This window comes from Rhipicephalus microplus, chromosome 6 (assembly GCF_043290135.1).
Source record: "Rhipicephalus microplus isolate Deutch F79 chromosome 6, USDA_Rmic, whole genome shotgun sequence".
NCBI lineage: Eukaryota > Metazoa > Arthropoda > Arachnida > Ixodida > Ixodidae > Rhipicephalus > Rhipicephalus microplus.
In genome coordinates this window covers 191,866,696-191,890,544 of record NC_134705.1, presented here as the reverse complement: position 1 = coordinate 191,890,544, position 23,849 = coordinate 191,866,696, and the positions used below count along the sequence as shown (strand labels likewise).

Below are 23,849 nucleotides of genomic sequence, written 5' to 3'. Positions count from 1 at the left end.
GTTTTGAATACCATCTCAGTGAGTACCGGTGGTAAGAAAGGTGTGTTGGCTTATTATTATTAACATGAAGCGCGCTGCATTTAATTTCCTTGATCGCAAAACTTTGATTGCAATGAAAAGAACCTGGCATGTTCATTTAGTGTCGTTCACTTGCTCATCGGCTGCGCTTTTGTGTTCCAGGAAAAAATATCAACACTGTGTGTCGTTGCACGTTCCGTCACCACCCTTTACTGCCAAGTTAAGAGATGGAACGTGCCACGAAACATCTCCTCAGGGCAGGCGTAATGCCTTCAGTTTGTGTGCAGAGGGATTATGGGTCAGGTGCCAGCTCGTGAAAGGATTGCATGCTACGTAACGCCAGGTGTCAAAAAAGAATGTGTCACACTCACTGTCATGGCTACGAGCTGCACTTATACTTTCAGGTTTACACGCATAAGTACCAATAAAGTGGGCAAAAGGATGACCGCTGCTGTACGGGCGCATTATCCGAACCCTGTCTGTTCAGTCTTCGCCAGCGGCAAGTTGTCTTTTCATCCACTTCAAGTTCTTTACATTAATATCATAATTGTCACATTACAGATGAAGACTACAAAGAATGCCCCTATGCTTTCCTCAGATTTATTTTTATTGTCTGTTGTATTTCATTAAGGTTGTACATAACGAAGAAAACAAGCCCTTCATCAATTCCCTTTCCTTTATTCATCTCTTCCCTTAAGTGGTGGGTGATTCAGATTGCGTATGGAAGTATGTGAACGCTTTATATGACGTCTCTCAACCTCTGAAACATTTCTGGAGTAGCATTTTACAATGCCTGTTGACGAATCTGCTTATAGGGTCCCATTAAATAGGTAGACTTATTAGCAAAGAAGCATGCAGCTGAAGGTTGATGTATTGAATACCAGGAGCTGTATGAAGAACTCGAAGGAGGCTTGCGCTTTGCCTTCAAGAGTAGAACGCAATAATGTTGTCTGACCCTGCTCTCATCACCTTCTAAAATAGCTAGCTTGGTGTCGCCTCTTGGTGGGCACGTAAACCATGCTGCAAGAAATGGAACATTTAAAGTGTAAGGTGTGGCGACGTCAACAGACAGAGGGAGGGTACATAGCGTCTGAACTTGAGCATGTTGGTACACATAGATAGAAAAAAGAATTGTGCGGAAAGAACAAAGATTTGACAGATGAAACAGCGCTAGTCCTCTTCTGTCTCTTCGTTGTTCTTGCACTGTCTTTTACTACGAAAGTGCACACGCACAGAGTGTCACACTTCCAGGAATGTTTATTTGGGCACTTTGTGTTTGTGTACTACTGCCCTGTTTGTTGTCGTCGCACCTTACACTTCCAACATGCTCAACCAACACACCCACTGTGCCATTCTTACAAAGAAAAGAATGTGTGCATGCCTGTAAATTGGCCTTTTTAAACTTTCATACAATGCCTACTTGTCGCACACTTTGGGCTCTTTGCACCTTTCGTGCATTACATCTGATGCCTCAAACTCGCGCCACCTGTTTTTAAGTTTCTGGTGCCCCTTTTTACAAATTATGGGGTTGTACAAATTGTCAACTAAGGTTACCACCTGAAAACAAAACCTTTTCCATTTCATATGCGGATCATTTCTGAAGGAGATTTGGTGCCAGGATTTCCAAAAATGCATCCATACTGATCTCCAAAACGACAATGTAAACGTCGATTCTAAAATAAGTTCTTGTTTCATGGTCATGTTTCAACACATGGGGCGCCACAAGAAAACATTTTAGATAAGGCGTGCTTGCGCAACTCAGGGACCTACTTAAGAGAAAAAAATGTGGTGTGAAGACATATTTACGTGGGCTGCGGGTCTTATGACACTCCTTGCCCTAGAATTCGCATAGGTTTTTTTTTTTTTAAGCAATTTCGAGCGTAGCCGTGGCATTGTGGTTGAACACCTGCTTGCCACACATGGGGGTTAGATTACCACTCAATCTGAACATTCTGTATTATTTCTTTATTTGCATTTATTTCAAATTTTCACTCACAAGCAACGACGTTGGCTCCAGAATTTGTGTGAAATGAGATCTCTAACCAACCAAGCACAACTGCTTGGTGCAGCGCTCAGGGATTGAAGCTTCATATGCAAGGCACCCTAGTGGTCGGCACTTTCTGTGCCACTAGAGTGTGCTGTGGATGACTTTGGGAAAACCAAATTCTGTCTGAATGCCTTACAAAGGCTCGTGCTGTCATCTGCTATGCTGAATCGGTTTAATGGGTCTTCCCGGAGGCGTAAAAAAAACCACCAGAATCCATCCGTTACAAGTATTGAATTCTCAATTACAGAGCAGTGCACCGTAAACCGTGCACCTAATCAAAAGACCATAGCCACTGGCCAAATAGCCAATGGCATAAAGTTGCCTTATGAGTTTTCTTGCGTCGTTTGTGAAATTTGTCTGGTGCTTCGACGAAATTGGCTTTCATTCGTATTTTAAGAAAAGTGTGTTGCATACCTTTCATTTCAGTGTAAGAATTCTAGAAGGACATATCCAGTGTGCATTGTGAGAATTAGTTTCTATAACACAATCTACGGAAGCAAAGGCTTATTTTTATAGAAGCACATCGAAGTTGCATTTTATTAACGGAACACATAGTGAGGAGTTTTCTTACAGGCTATAATTAAATAATTGTAATATGAACAATGGTTTGTTTTCAACTACTGCCGTCAACATTCTGCACTGAATTTGAGCCTGACTGCTGCCATCACAGCCAAAACCCAAGCCTGTAAAGGTGAGGTTGTTCTTCACAGGATAAATTAGTCGCAACACTTGCAGTGCATTGACACGGCTTGCGGCTTAGATCGAGCCCACCTAGGATGCAGTCACTTCCACTGGCGTTACTATTAGTGAGCAAGGTGCTTAGTCACAATAGTTCATGGCAGCCCGCATCAGCAACAAGGCCGACACAGAAACATAAGAATAGACAAATGGAATTCAGTGTTTGTTGTTGTTTCCCATGCACATTGCAATAAGCTATCATAACTAACTGTAATCTGGCCAAGTCCGTTATATGGCACAATTTTTCTTGACCCAGCCTCAGGAGAAATGAATGCCATTGGTGTTGAACAAGTGGAGAAGTGCCATGAAGTCGTCGGTGTCCATAGTGCGGGCCCGCTTGTCAGAGTACCCGCCCTGTGACAAAATATTGTCCACTTTTTCTTTCATGTCGAATTCTTCCGGTAGTTCTTCGTTAGCCACCGAGCAGTGGACCCTGTAGTTCTTTTCAAGCATGGCCATGACAGAAGTCTGCTTGAACGCTGCGCTGAGGGTCTTGTTCTTCCGCACGAAACAGATGCGGAGTAGACCGTCCCACTCGATGAAGTTGATGGCCGGCGGAGGATTTCGCGGCTCGAGTCGCACGACGCTCGACTCGACCTTGGGCGGCGGCCGGAAGTTGTTCTTGCCCACCTTCATGAGAATGTCAACGCGGGCCAAAAGTTGCGTGTTGACCGACAGCCGGCAGTACAGTTTGTCGCCTGGCTTGGCCACGAGCCGCTGGGCAAACTCTCGCTGGAACATCAGGGTAGCACACCTGAAAAAATGATTGTGTGTGAGAGGTGCAGACACTGCAAAGGTGCAGCGTTTATCAGGTGAGCTTGGCACAATGTTCGGCCCAAGTTTAGGGCGGAAACCAAGTGGAAAAAATAATAATAAGCAAGCAGCAAAACTTTCCCATTTGCGCAGACCCTTGCTAGCTTAATGGTGTTGTGTTTAAGGTTTGACAAATGGTCTTCTATAGCTGCACACTACCTCATTACAATCTTTGCAAACATTTCTGAAGCCTAGCAATTCGAAAGTGTCACAGAATTTTTTTACCACCTAAAGGCCCAGATAAAATTCATCATTGTTGGTACGGTGCACTGAAAGTCAAACGCGAACAACAGGAAGCAGACGTGCTTGTGACAAAGAGTTGTGTGCGGGAAAACTTGTTCAGATTAACTTAATAAAGCGAAACTATTCCCTGCGTGCTACATACTCGGAATGACAGGTCGACCTAGTCGGTAAGGATTGGTCTTAAAAGCAGCTAAGGCTGGCAGACAACTGCCATCAACTGCAAAGGTGCACTCGAGCGATAAAGACTGAAGAGCTTACGCGCGCATCGTAGGCATAGTAATTATACTCGTGCTTAATATCAACTACCCTTTGTTAAAGTTGACGCATGTTTCGCGGTCTCCATTTGTACGTGCGTTCTTTGCGCATTCCTTGCAATACATGAAGTTCGCGCCTTAAATGCTCGGTTTGGCATTTCGAGCAAACGGGCAGTGCGACAGGCAAGTCAGCAATGCGCAGTGCGACGTTTTTTTTTCGTTCTCACATGCAGGAAGTTTGAATGTCGTCGTACGCTACGCTAGACACGTCCTCTGCTACGTGTGCTGTCGTAAACATGCGCAGCTATTGACAGCGAGCGAACGACGAAGTTCTGTTCACGCTACCTAAAGAAGGGTCGGTGCAGCAGCAACTTGAAGACGAACGGCGAGGATATCTGATAGGGCAGATTGGCGACGCAGATGTCGAAGAAAGGAAGCTCCGATTTGAGCACGTCGCCCACGATGATGTGCAGTTTACTGTGCAGGTGCGTTCCCTGAACGCGCTTCTGCAGTTCGGCGACCAGACGAGTGTCGACTTCGCAGGCGATCACCTTCTTGGCCTTCTCGAGCAACTTGACGGTCATGTTTCCGGTGCCGGGACCCACTTCGAGGACGACGTCGGTGGGACGGATGGCCGACTTCTCGATCATGCCGTTGATGACCAACGGGTTCTTGAGGATGTGTTGACCGAGCTCGGTGCGGAAAGCGATGTTCTGACGCTGCACCACCTCGTGCTGGCGCGTACGCTCGGTTTTCACCTTCGGCATTGTGGTTGTTTATCGCGCTCGATGTTCTAGAAAGACCGGATTAGGTAACGTTCGCGTACATTCGCGGAGAAACCGCAGTTCAACACGTGTTCACAGCTGCCATACGCGACGATAACATGGGCGCAGACATTGCAGCGGTTGTGACCAGCATTTATGACAGCCGAAGTTTCGCAGTTTAATTAGTTTCGGTATTGCGACAAAGACATAAAAATTACATATTTAATTTTTTATTAGTTAATTTATTAATTTTGCACAGTTATGTGTTAGTAAACGTAATCTTGAAATGCGAAACTGCGTGTTGAAGTGAACCGCACTTATTAAAAGGCAAAATGGCTGCGCTCTGCAACTTCGTTCTCCGCCGTGTTCTCGGCTATATGTGACTCGAAAACTCTTCGGTGTTCCGCAACATGAAGGCCGTAAAAAAGACCCTTCAACTCCTGTCCAAGAACGTAAGTCGTTGTAGCATCTCACTTTATGTGTGATGCCTTTAAGCGTGCTCTACATTCTTTTTCGGTAGCTCGTTTTGGGAAGCCCTGAGGGTTCGTCTCCTAAAAGTTGCTCATCGTTCTTGACTCGCTGTAGTGCCGATGTTTCCTCTGCCGCGCGATATCCTACGGTAATCTTTAATCGAGCAAACTAACAATTTGTGCCACCTGTAACTTTTCTGGAGGGACATTCTGCGAGGATTTCAGGCCGTTGGATCGAACATGTGCGAGCACTGATACACTTTCGCATCAGTGACACTCACTGTAGCGCAGAGGTACAGCTTAATCACAACTGACAATAGTACGTTGTGTGAGTCGGAACAACAGGCATGTTGAATTTGCGCACGTGTACTACGCGCGATCGTAGGGAGAAACGCGGGTATTTCATTGCATGGTACGTTCATTTCATTCATACATTGCATTACATTCATTTCACTCCCGTGTGCTGTTCTTTTGGCTCGTTTCGTTCACGCTTCCCGCTCGTGTGGATCAATGTATTTTATGCATCTGCTGCTTACATTTCTTTATGAAGCTGGTGAGTTTCTGTTGATCTGTTTTATTCCTCGCGTAATGCGAGACGTAGTTGTTGTCGTCAGCAAGCTTAACACGAATGCTCCGCAGCGTGCCTTGAAGCAGTTTGCGCCACTTAGCTTTGGGTTCTGTTGCCCAGACGTTACCCACGCATGCCGACATGCTATCCGAGCATACCGGGGCATTTTCTCGGCAACAGCGCCCAGCACTTTGCGGCTAGGAGTCAAAGCAGTCCAGGTTACTCGCAGGAGCGTTCGTGTGAAGTTTGCTGGCGACTATACTAGGATCGAAAACCAGCCCCTGCTTCAAAAGTAACTTCGTTTTTTTTTTTTTTGCGCGTGCGAATTAGAAACAACGCACTACCACCAACACTGCGACATACTTCGTCGTATTGTCGTGTGTTTTATTCCTCACTGAAGTCGCCTTTTTTCTGTGGCTGTTTCTAAGCTGACGAGTTAATGCATTTACCATATCGTGTACAGAGACAGGTTTCTCGCATTGTTCATGTTAACGTGTCAAGCAGCACATGTTAACAAGGCACAGAAGCGATGTGACAGGACAGCTGCAACCGTTTACCTGTCTAATTGTTTATTCCTTTTGTGTAGTATCGCCACATGCTGCCTCTCACATTGAAATGAACTGTCACTAACACACTCCACCACCAACTTTACTGAACTATCAAATTTTACTCGCAGAGCAAAACGGGTGCTGTCAAGGTGAGCAAGGCCAAGGACACCGTTCGGCCTGAAGACGTCGAGAGGCTGTCGACCGTGGCGACAGTCGTGTCCCCTCCGCACCCAGTGTCCAACCTGCGACGTGTCGTTCTGCCCGCCCTGCCGAACGAGTCACTCGCTGAGCTACGCTTCAGGGAGCAGTACGCAGCCGTGCAGGCATGGAACCAGGACTACTGGGTCAAGCACAATGCCGAATTTCAGCGGGTACTGTCGCGCTGCATGTTTTTGGGACTTTTAAACAAAACGATAACCTGTGCTGGCACACTGTCTCTGTGATTTTGGATGTCTTGTACGAAGATTTTTTACACACTGAAGGTGCTAGCGGGAAAGGAGACAGCCTCTTGATTCTGGAATAATTTTTGCCTGACTTCCACCTGATCTAACTTGTCATAGGTGTCTTTGCCACCCAGTAAAAGTGTTCTGGCACCACTTCATTTGCATGGCATTTGTATGTTATTACTGTGGGGAACGTGGTGTAAGCTTTAGTGGGGCTCTCCAACACTGAATGGTCGTGCCCCCATTTCTAACTCCAGGGTTGCTTTCGGAAGGTAGGAAAGATTAATGCTGTGAGAACGGCAGGGACACACAGTCGTAAGTTATTCAGCCTAGAAAGATTCAAACTAGAAAAAAAATGCCTACCCTCAACTTTATTTTCGTGGGATCTCATAACCTCGTTTCACTCGCCACTGACAGTGCGAAGCGCTGACAACACAGTAAGCTGGAAGGTCTTATGCGGGAAAGCGTGCATGTCATTGTTGCCTGTTCTATCCAGCGTGGCCACCGTGCTGTTACCACAGTAACAAACACCGTGGTGCTGAACCCTCCCTCACTCCAAGAAAAAGGGTGAGACTAATGACATTGCATCGGGGTGAAAGGCTTTCATCCTTTGAACGTATTGAAAATCATGAGTGCTCGACCAGAGAGGCTGCTTAGGAGAGCACACGGGCATAGAGAAAAAAACTTTTGCATAATGACGACCGACCTACACTTTAAAGAGATCAGTGGCAACCACAAACGGCACATGCCCGATTTTCTGTTCTCGGAAACCACAGTCTACTCCACCATTTTTTTTTATTTATGAATCTGTTCATTTGTGTTTGTGTTCAAACAAACATTTCTTAAACCCGAAGGGTGATACCCTAACTCACGTGTGAAACAAGGGAACTCGCAAGCATGGGAAAAAAAAGTGAAAGAAGCTTTTCGTATGACCGTCCAACGCGCACAGTCAAAAAGCAGCCAGTGCAACAGTCGTATTTCACAGTAGTCTTTATTTTGTTATTGTTGCAACAATGTCTTTTTGGCATTCCTTGGAAAAGTACTCAAATGAAAACCAGATAGTAATCACTTTCTTGGTGCATTGCCTCAATTTCTTCTGTTTCATTTATCCAATCAAAAGCCTGGGCTATTTTACGTCATTTTGCCTGCAATAGTTGTGGTGAGCGCCACTACATATTGATGTGGTCAGCAGCAATGTAGCGATTGCATTACATGAATGAAATGATAAATATGTTTATATCGGTGCTTTGACCTGTGCTAAAATTATTCCCAGCCATCAGTTTATGCAATCTACTAATAAAGAGTGGGTGCTTAAATGGTGTTAGAGGACCCCAATAATGATTTTTTTTAATTGTTGTACAGTAATCAAGCCTTAGCAAAATTAATTTGTGCAGCATACCACAGTCGCATTTGTATAACTTAGATGGCACTAGGCACACACCTTATCACGTCAGTTGATGCATGCATATGTATACATGTCATTGCGAACTAATAATCAACAGTTGTTGAAGTTCAATGGCAGATCGCGAGTGCTCAGTCGAGTCATCGACAGAGCGTGTAGATCTGAGCGAGATTGTTCTTGACAAATCTGCACTTGGAACACGTGCGCCTGTATGAGAGTGGTTGGTACGTGGAAATCTAGCGAGAGGGCACGAGGGGAGGGCAAAGCGTTTTCCTGGTTGTACATGGCTGCCTGTGACTTTGAACATTCGGCTGTGACAGGATGAAAGGTTGGCGCACACAAAACATCGCACGAACTTCCAGTCAAGTCCAGATTTCGGTGTAGAAAAAAAACGCTTGCTCCATGGAGCAATCTGTAATCTGCGGTTGGTCTCAACTCAATTCATACTCCCAATCTGCCATTCGAATGTGGGTGCTCTGCTCGGAGCAGAAAACGTTGATCTGGATCTGCCATTGGAATTCAACAAGAGTGTCTTGTTGTATCGGGCTGGTGTGGTTTAGCTGCAACTCTCCATATCAGTTCGGCACGGCAAGGCGGTGAACACAACAACTTTACGACAGAGAAGCTCTTAGTTTTAGCATTTCTATGTCATGCCGCCCAATGCAGTGACAATACAAGGTAGAATTCCTGTGTTGCAGATGTAAATAGCTGCTGCATATATCTGCAGTTGTGGATCTCTGGATAATGCCTCGAATTGATTTGAATCCCGGAAGGTGTTTGTCTCAGAATGAGGAGCATTTCTGGCAACTTCTTTTTGTCAAACACAAAAGCAAAGTATCCGGAAAATTTGTCAGAAAGCTAGTCTAGCCAATGATGGGATCCTATTTTCTTATAATGTTGTATACCAATTTATAATTCTCAATAATCATAAAGTGCATGATGCAAAAATTTTTTACTAATAATTGCATTAGTTTATTTTGCATTCAAAGTTCAATTAAAACAACAGATGAAACAGCATCGTCGGCTAGACTGGCTGTCTGGCAGTTTTGCCTCATTCGTCTTGTGCTTGATGAACTAAAATTGCCAAAGAGCACCGTATGAAATGTGATCTCAGAATTTGCATATCTTTTGTTCTAATGCAAATAATAAAAATCTGCTTGGAGATTTGGAATGTTCAGACACAACTGAATAAGTTTATAAGTTTTATTCAGCTAAAGGATCCCTGGAACTCAATTCGGCAATGCCAGATGCTTGTGTTGTTTCATAGTCCTGCATGTGGGACCACCTCTGGCTGATTATTAGTGACAAGAGTTGCCTATAAGATATTTTCATTTGGTTTTAAAGTAAGGGTACATGCTCATCTGTGTATTCAGTATTTCCAGTTGTTTGACGTTGACAGGAGGGGTGACCCTTTCGTGACGTTGCAGAGATTAAGCAAGTATTGTCGGCCTTGGAGAACATTTGCGGGGTGCGCACAATACTTGACAGGGCTATTGTCCATCACCCCTCTTGCTCCGTTGTCAGGCTGCTCTCAAGGTGGTTTTGGCTGCTTCCTCCAGGACTCCTTTTCTTTTTTCCGCAAGAAACGTGCTCGAAGCACCATATCCCTTCATTCATCACCGTGTGCAAGTCCCCCTGCTTGAAAACAGCACGTTCAGAATCACTGAAAGCTTGAGGGCACGCAGGCTCAAGCACTGCCCTGCTGTGGGGCGCTAACATTTTATGGTATTTAGGCGGGTGTTCCAAACTGACACAAAATCGTTCTGAATTAATTGACTGTACACTGCATTAGAGCAGTTACAATTCAATTTTGGCTTTACCAGATGCAAAGCTACAAATTACATTAAAAAACTTGCAAATAAAGGTTCCGCTGTCAGGGGTCCTTAAAGCCAACCAATAAAAGAAATTTTTTTTCATGACCCACGACTTAAGAAACATGCAAGGAGCTCACATGGATGTGCTCTGTGCCGCCATTTGATGTGCCTTTGTCGGCACATGCTATTTTAGTGGCATTATCTGGTTCGCCCATGTACACTGGCACCGGTGGGAGTTATGCCCCCTAAGTGTAGCTTGCTTGGTGCTCTAGGCCATTGCTTGTGCTGGTTGATGTTTCCTGGAAAAGGGGGACTGGTGGAAACATCAGAATTTCTATGTGTTTCCTTTGTTGTCCACAGAAAAAGGAAGAGTTCACTCGGTGCAAGCTGGCCGAGTACAGGACTCGGGGAAGTCCCAGAGATAGCGTCCCCATTGAAGACATGGCATCCTTCTACAAGACCTTCCTGAATGACAACCACCAGAAGCATATGCAGTACAACTGGTGAGTAGAGCTTCACGGTCAGAGAGAAACGAAGTGTTCTGGCAGATGGAGCGAATGGGCCTGTGTACACAATGTCGGTCATTAAAGGGAGAAACCTGCATCCACCTGTTGCACTAATGTTCAGAGAAACACAAAATTGTTGACTAGGGTTAGTTTTTATCAACTTTGAAACCTTTTTCTCAGAAACATATCTGGATAATTTTTTTGAAGCTTCATGCTACGAACAAATAGAAAAGTTTTTTTCCTTTCGTGAACCTTCCACCTTGCTGGCTGCGAGGAACTAATGTGCCCTATATAGCTTTATTCAGTTTCTTGCCATAAAATGTAGCATCATTACTGATGAAAAAAAAGATGTGGAAATTTAGGTGCGCATATTTTTTCGTTAGACCCAATATTAATGATAACTATAAGACTGTGACACCAAGGAAAGTATAGGGAATGTTATTAGCAATAACTGTAATGAAATTGTGAAGAAAGAAAAGTAGATAAAAACATAGCTCGTCGCTGGCAGGGGCCGAACCTGCGACCTTTGAATAACGTGTCCCATGCCCAACCAACTGAGCTGCAGTGGTGGCCTCGCTAAGTAGTCGACTTATGATGCTCAAATCAGCCAAGTGGCCATGAAATCTGGCACATGGCACAGTCATTTTGGTGTATGGCATCATTTGTGGGAAGAAGAGGTATCGATTTCTAGCTCACTTTATAAATGAATTGCAAATTCTAGGCCACGTGCTGCGCTAGAAAGTTTGGCTGGTGTGTCCTCGGGTATCTCGACTACCAATCATTTAGTGCTGAGGGCTTAAGAGAATGCCTCGGAAGAGCTGGTTTATACTTTCATTGCCTAGCATGCCAGTATCATATAGCCTGAAAGCCTCACTGTGCCCGCTTTGTGGCTTCTGTGCATAAACCTCCCATGGAAAGTAGGTAAACACAATGTGTATTTACTTTCATCTGTATATGCTTGAATTTTTAGTGCATATTTTTCGTGTGGCTGTTAAAATTGAGAAATTCTTTTTTTAGAAGTTTTTACGTGCACTCATGCTCTTAGTGAATATGATTGTAGGGTCTGTTTTAGGCTTTGCAGTTTCACATAGTCAGGCAGTGCAGCTGTCCTTAACTTTGATGTGGCTGTATCCAGCGGATGCAAAAATTTATACATAAATTTAGCAAGATGAGTAAGAAAGCGGCGAGGGTGGTTTCGAAAGGCAGACATGGGTGAGGGCAGAGCAAATAGAAAGAAAAACTACACAGGCACGGCAGTGTTTAACTCGGAATCACCTCACAAACTTGCCAACTGAAAATAGATCTCAGTTATTGGAGACAGGTGCAAACACATGTTACTAACAAATCATCTTGTGTTTTTGTTGTGGTTGAGTCTGTGTCATTGTTTCTTATGTGTGTGCGTTAGATGTGTGCAGGCTGTTATGTTCAAGTCTGCCAAGTCAACTTTGCCATATCGACACCACCCATTAATGTTTGCAGGGCCTGGTACCGAAAAAATATTGGCCTCTTGCTGCCCGCACTGCTTGCAAGCTGGGCATACTTCTACAGAGAAGTGTTTCCAAGTGTGGTGGGGAGGACTAAGTGAACTACCGTCATAGGATGTTGTAATTGTACGCCATGATTGCATTTTGTTTTTTCCTTTAGAAGAAGATGTATATTTGTATACTAATAAATTTTAGGCACCTGAAGAGTCTAAGAATCAAGATTTACGTGTACAGTACTCGGGGATTGAAACGGAACAATTCAAAGCTAAGTGACACGCATATGTTCATGTCCACCGTCTTCAGTTAGGGTCACGTCGGCATAATTTCAACTCGATCGTGTGGATTGATGGCTGTATGCAGAGCTGACACTCTTTCTTCGGTTACGATCATTGTTTTTGCAACCAAATATAGTACTGCATTCACTCAAGCGTAACTCGAGTTCTCTCTTCTTTTTGATTTTCTCTACCTGAAATCGGACTTTGCGTTACAGTCCAGTAACGAAATTCAGTATGTCTAAAAAGTGCAGTGGTTTTATTTTGTTTAATGTTTTTCTTCCTGGAAAGGGTCACCTTTCGCGTTACAATCATCGCGTTGCCATCGAGTAAATGTGGTAGTTTCAGCGACCTATACACCTCTTAGTGAAGGAGCGTCAAGCACTAATAGAGCGAAAATTCGCATTTCCAGTCGAGCTCACATTCCATAATTTCTTTTTCAACTGGTGTGCATTTCTATATGTTTCAGGACTGGTATGGCCAATGTCTGTTGTCTGGCTGTCTACTTGTATCAACTTTTACGTTTGCACATGCTGCTGTGCACAGTTGACACCATGCCCAACACTGTAGAGTTCCCCACAAAAAATTCCTAGATGGAATGGTCTCTCTGTGACTGTTCAGCTGCTCTAGAAACGACGACTCGTTCATGGATTTACATAATACTCACGCTTGTTGCCTCAGACATTCTAATGGTGCATTTTGTTTCTTGGTCTTCATTGCACTTTATCTTCAGACAATAGTAATTTTCTTACCATGGCAAGGGGATAAGCAGCAATGCACATTTGATGGTTGTAGTTGTAACAATGTGTTTTTGTTCAAAGAAGACTGTTTTGTGTGGATGAAGCCGTAAGTCGGGTTAGTCGGAATTTGAACATAACATTTTCCACTGTGAGAAGAGAACCCTAAAGATTGGGCAGGGAAGAAATGACAGGAACACTAGTCGTCTACTGAATTGGCACCTACAGACCTGTGATTGCGGTATAGTGCTTACGGTGCTCAACTTCTGGTCCGAAGGCCGCTAGAGTGAATCCCGGCTGCGATGGCCACATTTCGACGGAGGCGAAATGTGACCACCGTGGCCCACGTACTCAGATTTAGGTGCGCGCTGAAAAATGCCAGATCGAAATTTTCAGAGCCCTCCACCACCATGTCCTTCATAATCACAACATAGTTTCTGGACATAAAACTTTGACAGGTATTGACAGTTATAAAGTTGTCAGGCAAAAAGTTCAAAGTGCATGTAATGTGTACAAAAGAGAATGTTAACAAGACAAGAACGTTTGTTGCGCCTATCATTATCTGCGGTAGTGCGTGTGTTTGCATGTGTGCTGTACACGTACACATACGAAATGTACAGGTTTCGGGGGGTTTGAAACATACCATATGGCTATGCTAATTCATGTTGAGTAGTGCAAGATGGGTCAATATGCTCCTGGCGACTCTATCTTGTAAGGATTTGGAAAACGAACCCCTGTTTTTCGCTTTCGCCTGATTAGCTCCTGATTAGCAAGGGAGCGCGCTGGCGAAAGCTTCGGTAAATCCACATTTGATTGTCGCGCAGTTTCTTAAGGATGTCCTCAGTTGCCACCAGATGGCACAACGTGGCCGAACGCTAAACCGAAACTGCTGTCGAGTCGTCGTCTGCTCCGGTTTCTCTGTGTCGCCTGCTAACAACATGTACGTCAGCTAAAGCTTTGCTCGAATCTAGCAAGGTCACCTCGACAAGGACAGCCGACGCTGTTGCTGGACGAGATTATGCCGCGACATCCGTCTTCGCCAACTTCCGGTCTCGGCATCGAAAGAAAAAAAAAATCGCTTTTATTTCCTCCGCGTGACTTTGTTTCTGGGATGCGTCACCGGAATTGTTTTTGTGCGGCTCTTACAAGAATGACGATGGTTATAGCGCGAGAATAGAACGACGACAGAGAGACAAGAAGGAGACGAGCGCTCGTCTCCTTCTTGTCACTTTGTCGTCGTTCTGTTCTCGCGCTGTAACCATCGTCATGTCATACCAACTACCCAAACTACCACACTTCCATCTTACAAGCAGCCGTCGTCTGGGACCCAGTTTTCAAGCTTCCAGCACTGCGTACACGTTCCAGACGATGTTGCGAAATGCTGAGCAATGCTTGGTTGTCATTAGACGCGACATTCACAGCTGATCAGTTCGCAGATTCGCGCAGCCTTTGTTGTTTATCGCGGCAAGCATAACCTGGCGCTTTTCCTTATTTTTCTCGCTTTGTTTCGTGAGCCATATGTTTCTCTTTCAGAACAAATGGTTCTTTACCCTCCTTCTTTACATATACGCGCGCGCGCCTGTGTGTGTGTGTGTGTGTGTGTGTGTGTGTGTGTGTGTGTGTGTGTGTGTGTGTGTGTGTGTGTGTGTGTGTGTGTGCGTGTGTGTGCGCCAATGTTACCGCATATTTTCCTTTTTTTTTTTTTCATTGTGATCTTTATATGAACGAGGACTCAGTGCTAAAACCGCGGCGTCTTCGTGTTTCAAACCATTTCATAGTGGTCGGCGTCTCTTACTTCTCTTTTTATGCTTCATTAGTTACGCGGTTTAAACTATATTTATTGTCACGAAAATCTATGTTTATCTTGGAATCTGAGTGAATATTCGGGTATCTTTAGTTCACGTATGCTAGACGAAAATCCTGCGGTACTGTTGTTCGCATCGCAGATGTACACTGCAATGCCTATTACCTTGCGTTCTGGGGAAGTATCCAACTAGATCTTCCTCTGGGCATTGTGTGTGTTCCGCGAACTTAAGGCGCTGACTGTACGGAATTAAGCTGTTCGTCACCGCGCGCACGTGGCACGCAAGTTGTGTTGTTGATTGATTGATTGATATGTGGGGTTTAACGTCCCAAAACCACTATATGATTATGAGAGACGCCGTAGTGGAGGGTTCCGGAAATTTAGACCACCTGGGGTTTTTTTTAACGTGCACCCAAATCTGAGCACACGGGCCTACAACATTTCCGCCTCCATCGGAAATGCAGCCGCCGCAGGCGGGATTCGAACCCGCGCCCTGCGGGTCAGCAGCCGAGTACCTTAGCCACTAGACCACCGCGGCGGGGCAAGTTGTGTTGTTGGAGCATTATTATTGTTCCGACATAGTGTTCCCCTGGTTTTTTCTTATGTTGTCGGCCTATTTTTGTTGTGCTTCCCCCTCCTCCTCCGCTTTCCTCCTCCATACCTTGTCTTTACTCTGAGTCCTGATCGCTATCTTTCTTATCGGGGCATTCCTCAAACGGTTGGGTAGAGGGAGGGGGAAGGAGGTGTCCCTTTTTCTTTCTTTTTCGAGCTTTGCGTTGTAACATTCGCACTTCTCTTCTCAATACTTCGTCTTTTCAACTTGCCTTGTGTTCTTCTTGCGGGCAAATTGTTTTTATCAACACCGTTTCGTAATTATAGCGTTTGTTTGGTATCTGTGCTCTTTTCGGATATATTCTCATGTAGATCTTTCTTTTTTAATATCTTTATTTGTGTTCTAGTGCTTTTCAGTAAATGACAGAAGATTGTGTCACTTGCGAACTGTAAAATGTACGCCATACGTAAACGTCATGTCAGAAGTGTGCAAAATACAAGACGCAGCGCAGGCATTGTTTGTGGTGCGTTTCGCTCTTGTGCTCAGCAGTCCTGCCGCGACGTTCACAAACTGACTATCCCACTTGGGAACCCTTATGCTATACATAGTTCAAGCTCCCTGTCAATGGATGAGACGGTGCTACGGTATCGACCGGTCATTTGTGTTTCTTAATGCTCGTCGACCCCGTGACACTAACATGCAGTTCAGCGGGAGAGCAGGCAGGGAGTTGACGTGCATTCGCTCTGCGAAACCAGGTTATTGTTAGAAGCGCGCTCTTTGAGAGAGAGAGTGGATGAAAAAAAAAAAAGCGAGGAAGTCATTGACTTCTCCATCAAGACTCGGGCTTTGTCTTACGCCTTATTGTTTTTTTAAACTAGCCGGTCATCATCTATCCAGCGCGATGGCCGAAACTGGGGCACCGTGTTCCGACGTAGCGCCGATTGCCTCCCGAATTGTTGCCGCGTTGCGTCAGCGAGGTGGCGGTGGTGAGGCACCGTGTTGACGTCACCTGGGCGTCGTCTGCTTGTTGCCAGCGCTCGCGCACACGTTGATGTCGGCCCCGGGTTTGCTTCGCTGACGTTCTTCTCTCCACCGGCGAAGCTTATTTTCGGGAGTGCGCGCCCCGCTGCCTGCATAGCGGGGCGAAGCGGTTCAGCGGAGCGTCTATTTCAGGCGCTCGACTGGACGACGCTCCGCTTGCCGCCGCCGCGTGCGTTTTTCGCCACGCTTCTTACACGAAGCGCACTTTATTATAACCTGGCGCCGCTGCGCGTTAGGCCTAGCGACTGACTGCGCGTCGTCTGGCGCACCGTATCGTGTCGTCTGCTACGCGTATTACTGCGTTGTTGTTGCGAGAGGAGATGTGCCGTAGCGATGGAGTCTCCGGGATGGCGGGTTTTTTCCTTTATTCTATTTTTATTTTTCTCACTGTGTTGTCATCTTATTAATCTCGCTCCCCCCCCCCCCCCTCTCCGCTATCACGCTGAGGACATCCCGACATTGTATGTCATTAGCGCCTGGTAACTCTTTCACTTTATTTTGGCTTCACCGAGGGCAACACACACGAAAACCGTCGCCTTCCTGTTAAAGAACACGCGTTAGAGGGGTGTGTGGGAGGGGGCAGGGTGACTCAAGAAAGGAGGAGTATGACCCAGAAGACAGTCCCAACCGGCCTAACATTGAGCCCGTTTTGCCGAGGTCGCGCGCACTATCAAAACGCGTGTACCTTCGTCTCTGTTTTATCGCCGTGCGTCACTCGTTATAGAGTTCAGATCTCCACCAAAACGATAAGGCAAACAAACAAAAAAAACATTGTCTGGTGTATGTTTTTTTTTTAAACTAGCAATACATCCCGTTGCAAACGGTGACCTCCGTTGACCATTCAGCGTCGATGCTGCAGGCTGGTTCTTATCTCTGAAAACAACTAGCGAAGGTGCGGCCTTCATAGTGGCGTATGTTCTTGCACCTTAAAAGAAAACGTCTGCCTGTGCTACTAAAGATATCTGCGGTTTCGTTTCTCGGTTTTGTCGATCGACGGGGCGATAACTTGACTGAGTGCGCGTTTAACTTAAAACGCGCAAGAAAAAACGACTCTGAAATTTATCTCTGTGGTTCTTTTAAAAAACCGTTCGGGGCTAGCGGGAAGTGACGCAGTCGGCACAGCCTCTACATGTGGTTTTTTACGTGCTTTGTTTGCGTTATGCCGTAAAATCTGGTGTGAGGAAGCCAATGACGTCGACGACTCTTCCTCGGTGTTTTATTCCTCTCTCTCTTAATCTCTTTCAGTCGGTTCATATGTGCAGATCGACGCGGGTCACGCGCAGACACTGGGATCCGTCTCTTTTCTCTTTCTTTCCCTCTCTCACTATGCTGTCCTCCGAAGCGACCCCGTTTGATCTTCGTATAACTCTTGTCGTCTGGTAACGTACGTGTCGTCTGCTTACGATTATGCATAGTCCCTTCTAGCTAGCGCAGCAAACTGAGAGCTCTCCGGCGATCACACAGGCTGGCGTGATGATGATGATGATGATGATAATAATAATAATAATAATAATAATAATAATAATAATAATAATAATAATAATAATAATAGTAATAATAATAATAATAATTTTACATCAACAAAATAGGCAGTACAGAGAGACACGGGCTTGTCAGATTCACAGAATACGCGTACACAAGCGTAGAGCCTGAGGCGGGCCCATGCTCCCCCCCCCTCCCCCCTCCCGTTTTATTTTTTTTCGCAATGCATTTACAGCGCCAAATGTCCATTTGTCTGCCCGGCCCCCTCTTTATATCAAGAAGGTCCCTCACCCCTGAGTAAAAAAAAAAAAAAAATTCTGAATGCCATTCTAGTCTGTGCGCTCGCGCTAAAAATGATAGTGCAAGGAAACCCCTGATATGTGTAACCATGCAACGTAACAGCAAAATCTATGAAAAGAAAATGTATTGATCTGCCATCATGAAGTTAAAACCGCCCCCTCCCATTCTCCCCCGCGTCTCCCTCAACCTCCTACAACGGCAGAAAATCGAGCCAATGGCTACTTCATGATGTAAAAAAGAAAATTTTCTTCGTGAGGTATTTCCCCTAAAGTAGCCCCCCCCCCCCCACCCTTTCCACCTTCCTACGTTATAAGGAAGAAATCATGTGGTACTACTGTCATCTGTGACAGGTGTTGCTAATCGCTGTTCAGGAATGAAATAGATAAACATGTGTGACCAACATAATCCTGCTGATCGGCACTTCCCCTAAGGCACCCCCCCCCCCCTCCCGTTCCAGCTTCTTTTGCTATAAGAAAGAAATCACGTGGTACTACTATCATCTGAGGTGTCGCTATTCGCTGTTCAGGAATGGACCAGACAAACCAACATATAATCTTGCTGATCGGCAAGTGTGGATGACGCTATTGATTTCCGGCATTAGCTGCGCGCTCACGATTACTTACCGTAACGCTTATAGCGTACATACCAGACCATATCCTCGGTTGTCGAAGCCGGCGCTGCCTATTCTTTTTACCCCAACTCGAGTTTTCCTTCACGCGGTATATCTAAACACAAAAGAGATAAAAAAACAACAACCCTGGCTGGCCCACCGCTTCTTCTGAACCGTGAAGCGACCTGCATAGTATAAAGGTAAGTGTACACGGCTTGTACGTTGCTTCAAGGAAGGAGGAACCAAGGAACCTGCGCGTAGCGATCGAGATTGGGCCGCGCTCATCCCGAAGCGAATGGCCTCGTTTTGTGAGCTTCTTAATTCCGTTCTCTCTTTTTTTTTTCCCCTTCTACGTCGTCCGGCAGGGAACGGCGCAGCTTCCAGGCGCTTTCGAGGACCCGAACGGAACGCGTAGAGGCTATACTCAACGTAAGAACTTCAGTGAAAATCAACTGACAATAAGGCGAAGGAAGGTATTTCACCTATGGTGTCCCGCCGAGGTTGGGATATCCTTTGCCCCGCCGCGGTGGTCTAGTGGCTAAGGTACTCGGCTGCTGACCCGCAGGGCGCGGGTTCGAATCCCGGCTGCGGCGGCTGCATTTCCGATGGAGGCGGAAATGTTGTAGGCCCGTGTGCTCAGATTTGGGTGCACGTTTAAGAACCCCAGGTGGTCTAAATTTCCGGAGCCCTCCACTACGGCGTCTCTAATAATCATATAGTGGTTTTGGGACGTTAAACCCCACATATCAATCATTTCACCTATGACGTACGGGCGCCGCCATATTGGTCTGTTAAACCGATGCTTTTTGAAAAGGTGTTCATTGGCGTGTGTTGCGACGGTGGCCCTACGACGAAAACACGATCGGGACAGAGCAACGGTCAAGCAGATGCCGGCGACAATCAGCACGAAACGAGCGAGAGAATTTTTTTTTTTTTTCGGGGTGAAGGGGCCAGTCAAGCTGTGAAGTGTAGCTTTTTTTTTTCCTTCGCACCAAACCGCGTAAACAGTGTATTTTCGTGTACTTGTCACGTGGTTAAATAAACTCAAACAGGAGTGGTGGCGATGTTGCTTGCCAACGATGCGTTTTCTTCTTCACACTTTCTTGTTGAGTATATTGCTACGTGAATGAGCAAAGCCGCGAATGTTAGCTTAGTTGTTTGAAGATGGACAACACAAAGTTAGGCGGCCCAGTATGGCGGCTGGCGAACCCATCCTCTAGGGGAGGTGAATTGCACTGCTAATCCGCTATTGTATTAATTGTCGTGTAGACGAGAAGAAAGCAAAGAGGACGAAAAAGACAGCTCGCCGCCGACAGAGAGCGAACCCGTGACCTCCGGATTAAGCGTTCTCACTAAGATTGCGTCGAGCAAAGAAACAAGCCCTCCAAATTGACTTCTTGCATTTACTCAGCAAGAGAGGTTTTTAGGGTGGCGTAGTTTGATTGATGGTTAATGTTAGGGGAGATCTCAATTTGCTAAGGAGTAGTAGTCGTCGTGCTTGGCTGTGGATACGAAGGTCGCGGGTTCGAATCCCGGCCGCGGAGGCTCGATGGAGGCGAAATTACTTGAGGCCCGTGAGCTTCGATTTAGGTGCGCGTTAATTAACACCGGGTGGTCGAAATTTCTCGATCCCTCCTCTGCATGGCGTCTCGTAATCGTGCCTCGTTTTGAGGCGTAATTACTTTGCTAAACGCGAGGGCGCAGGTTCGTCTTAGGCCGGCAACTACAGCCAGGGGGCTCAAATATAGTGCGCAGGTTTTCTTTCTTGGAATTAGTAAAACAGGTATTGGTATGTTCGGCTTGGCGGTTTCGTCAAACAGTTCCTAAGAACCGCACTGTCTTTATATTTTCAAACGACTCGTACACTAGCAGAATGGAGGTCTCTTAACGGGGTCAGGTCGCCGACATCGTCTACAGTGCGGAACGTAAACGAAACGAAGGCAACCGCAAAGACAATTCATCCTTGCGTTGTCGCCCTTGCAGCAGCCCTTCATAGCGCGCACTGTTTCTGCTTTGCGCGATTGCACCGAGTAGAACGAATCGGTGCTGCATGCTCGTTCACGATCGTCAATGCAGGCCTGCAGGGGCTGGTCTGATCCGGCGGTCGCCGGTTCGATTGCCATTCACTGCCGCAATTTCTTTTAGCTCGTTCGCAGTACGCAGACAGGAGCCAACAGTCGAGCGTGCATGTTTGGAAATTCCGGAGTTGCCAGGCGTCCCGGACGCGGATATTCATTGCGGGTCATGAATATGCGTCATCGCGCTATAGCGTTGCGCTGCGCGGCCGTTGCCACATTATCCGACAGAGAGGCACATTATCCGACAGAGAGCCACATTATCCGACAGAGAGACACATTATCCGACAGAGAAACACATTATCCAAAAAAAAAAAGTGAAAAACTATTTTGTTTCGCGAAGACTTAAGTGCGAACATCTTCGAAAGATATCTGCTTGACTGGGTGCAAAAGTGCTATACACGATGCTTAAATGGCACCAGCCACGATCTTAGATGGACCGCGCGGGTTCAAAAAAAAAAAAAAACGTCGGGTCTATTTATAAACTGTGGCTGAATGATGTCACTTCATCGTCTGGAACCAAGTCGGTCTACTTCGATATATCTTAAATGAAGAGCCTCAGATGCCTCATCCAAGCCAAAAAGGAACCACCAGCGTAGTCAATAATAAATGTGATGACGTCACAGGACCTCACAGGGACGGATCCAGTCACACATATTAAAGAGGGGCGGGGGGGGGGGGGGTCCTCTTTATGTACAACCGTGAGGGTGGGTGGGGTCCTGATCTCTTCGTTTTTCGTAGCACGAAAACCCCGTCATAGCATAAATACTGTTAACAGGTCTCACAGTAGTCCCACTGATTTTTCCTGACTGGTAATATGAAATGGACGACAAGTCCTGAAGAGAGAGATAGGGGTGGATGGGGCAGGCGTTCGGCCCTACTGCCCCCCCCCCCCCCCCCTTCTGGATCCGCCACTGTACGGGCGTCACAGGTTGTCAGAATTTGTCGCATTCGACTGACAAGACGGCTTTCTCGTTCAAGTCGTCTTAGGCAGATGCAATTGAGACCACAGTAATTTTTTTAAGGATCTCTATTGCCATTGACAGCATTGACTCGTGGTTGGTTAGTGCATATGATTAAGGTCGGCTAGTGCTGCCTACACAGACGCTACTGCAAGTTACATTACATCGTGCCATCGTCATCCAGCTAGTTCACCAATTAAGACATGTTCGGAATCGCCACCATAGGCCGGCATTTTTCGCTTCCACCAGCTTATGCACAATTTTTTGCCACCACAACCGCTATTCTTTTCATCTTATCCAGCAGCGATTCGGCATCCACCGACCCGTAATTGTCAGAAGAGAAAGATAAATAAATTAGGGAAAATTTAAAGACTGCAGACTTCCCGTTGGGAATTTACCACGTACTTGCGTATACGCAGGCAGTACAGATCACGCGCATAACATAACGCGTCTCGTCACTGACTACGCAAACCATCCACTCTGAAAAGACCGGCTGCCGTTTTTTTGTTTCTTTTTAACGACACAAAAACCCATACGCAGAATACGAAACCGCCGCCCGTTAACGATAAGCTCGCGCACCATCTGAGCAAACAATGGCGCAATGCAAGCCGCGAGAGGGCGCTGATATAACGTCTTCGCTGTAGGGCCGTCTTTACAATAAAAGAAAGGAGAAAATGTGCCGGCGGGAATCGAGCAAAAAAAAAAAAAAGCCAGACTGGCCGGCAGACTACAAAGGGAAGCGTGCGAAGCCAGTGTTTGCACCGGACGGGTGTCTTGAAAAGGCTGCGGCTTTGTGTAATCTGCCTCCTCAAATGCGTGCAGTACGGCTCGAGCTGTATGCAGCTGGCTTCGGCTGATATCTGGGGCGTCCCGTACCGCGCGACATAGTCTGAAATGTAACAGAGGTGGCCGTGGCGATGCAACAAGTTCGTAAACGAGCATGCCCGCCTAAACACGATGTTTATGAACCAACTACATCCCACCTGAGAACCCTTGTGCACAAGCTACTGACAGCGCGAACAGAAAGAAGGATTGATGAGCGATGGGTCATAGCGAGAGTCCTTTGTTCTTTCTTTTTTTTTATTTTCGCCGTGCTCTGCCATAAGAGGCCTCAACCGCGGGGAGCAGCTTTGGGCCGTCCAGCAAAGTGCCCGCAAGCCCGTCGCAACGTTGCTGACCTCCATTCATTAAGAGAGACAGTTGGCCCGCCGCGGTTGTCTAGTGGCTAAGGTACTCGGCTGCTGACCAGCAAGGTCGCGGGATCGAATCCCGGTTGCGGCGGCGGCATTTCCGATGGAGGCGGAAATGCTGTAGGCCCGCCCGTGTGCTCAGATTTGGGTCCACGTTAAAGAACCCGAGGTGGTCGAAATTTCCGGAGCCCTCCACTACGGCGTCTCTCATAATCATATGGTGGTTTTGGGACGTTGAATCCCACATATCAATCAAGGAGGGAGGGGGGGAGTAGTGAACAGTTCTTGAAATTCAACATCAGGTGTCTCTAGACGCCGTTATTACAAAAAAGAACAAAAAAAAACAGCGTATGAGAAGTATCACATATGACAAGTATGATTTGGCAATTATATGGCGCAGAAATTGAGTTTATCGTATAGATAATTAAAACAGGGGCAGTCTAATATAAAATAGCTATCTAAAGTGAGCCTAAAATAAGAAAGCGTGCTAGCGAACGAGCTATACTCGCGCACAACTTTTCTTGGCAAGGAAGGGAAGGCTACTGTACCTTAAGAGGTGTTGTGCCGCCGCTGCAGAATACAGTTCCACAATCGCGTCCGTGTTTCTCGCGTGAAAATAACGAAAAACAACGTTACTTTATTTTCTACGGTATGTTGTTCGTAAAGAGACGCAGCACGCACCAATAAGATATTCACACTCTCTTTGCTTTG

General features: G+C 46.2%; 2 protein-coding genes and 1 non-coding gene across 3 annotated transcripts; 1 reads left to right on the top strand and 2 right to left on the bottom strand.

Annotated features, from left to right (window-relative positions):
- Positions 1–2,958: 2,958 nt before the first annotated feature.
- Positions 2,959–5,017, bottom strand: LOC119166730 (dimethyladenosine transferase). Its single transcript, XM_037418056.2, has 2 exons — positions 4,459–5,017; positions 2,959–3,557 (listed from the first exon to the last, which is right to left on the bottom strand). The coding sequence occupies exons 1-2, from the start codon at positions 4,878–4,880 to the stop codon at positions 3,062–3,064; spliced, it is 918 nt and encodes a 305-aa protein (XP_037273953.2). The 5' UTR covers positions 4,881–5,017; the 3' UTR covers positions 2,959–3,061.
- Positions 5,018–5,171: 154 nt separating this feature from the next.
- Positions 5,172–12,316, top strand: Coa8 (Cytochrome c oxidase assembly factor 8). The gene is made up of 4 exons (XM_075867354.1): positions 5,172–5,329; positions 6,592–6,834; positions 10,483–10,625; positions 12,108–12,316. Exons 1-4 carry the CDS (start codon positions 5,288–5,290, stop codon positions 12,211–12,213), a joined length of 534 nt encoding a protein of 177 aa, XP_075723469.1. The 5' UTR covers positions 5,172–5,287; the 3' UTR covers positions 12,214–12,316.
- A 3,074-nt stretch (positions 12,317–15,390) lies between these two features.
- Positions 15,391–15,463, bottom strand: TRNAS-GCU (transfer RNA serine (anticodon GCU)). Its single transcript has one exon. It is a non-coding gene; the product is annotated as a tRNA-Ser (tRNA).
- Between the last annotated feature and the right edge of the window lie 8,386 nt (positions 15,464–23,849).

Bases quoted from the DNA above. Each gene is read 5' to 3' on its own strand.
- LOC119166730 (XM_037418056.2), bottom strand. From the start codon at position 4,880: ATGCCGAAGGTGAAAACCGAGCGTACGCGCCAGCACGAGGTGGTGCAG. The intron at 3,558-4,458 runs GTAGCGTGAACA...TCATTTTTTCAG, and splicing joins CTGCACCGACCCTTCTTTAG to GTGTGCTACCCTGATGTTCC.
- Coa8 (XM_075867354.1), top strand. From the start codon at position 5,288: ATGAAGGCCGTAAAAAAGACCCTTCAACTCCTGTCCAAGAAC. The intron at 5,330-6,591 runs GTAAGTCGTTGT...TTTTACTCGCAG, and splicing joins TTCAACTCCTGTCCAAGAAC to AGCAAAACGGGTGCTGTCAA. The intron at 10,626-12,107 runs GTGAGTAGAGCT...TAATGTTTGCAG, and splicing joins AAGCATATGCAGTACAACTG to GGCCTGGTACCGAAAAAATA.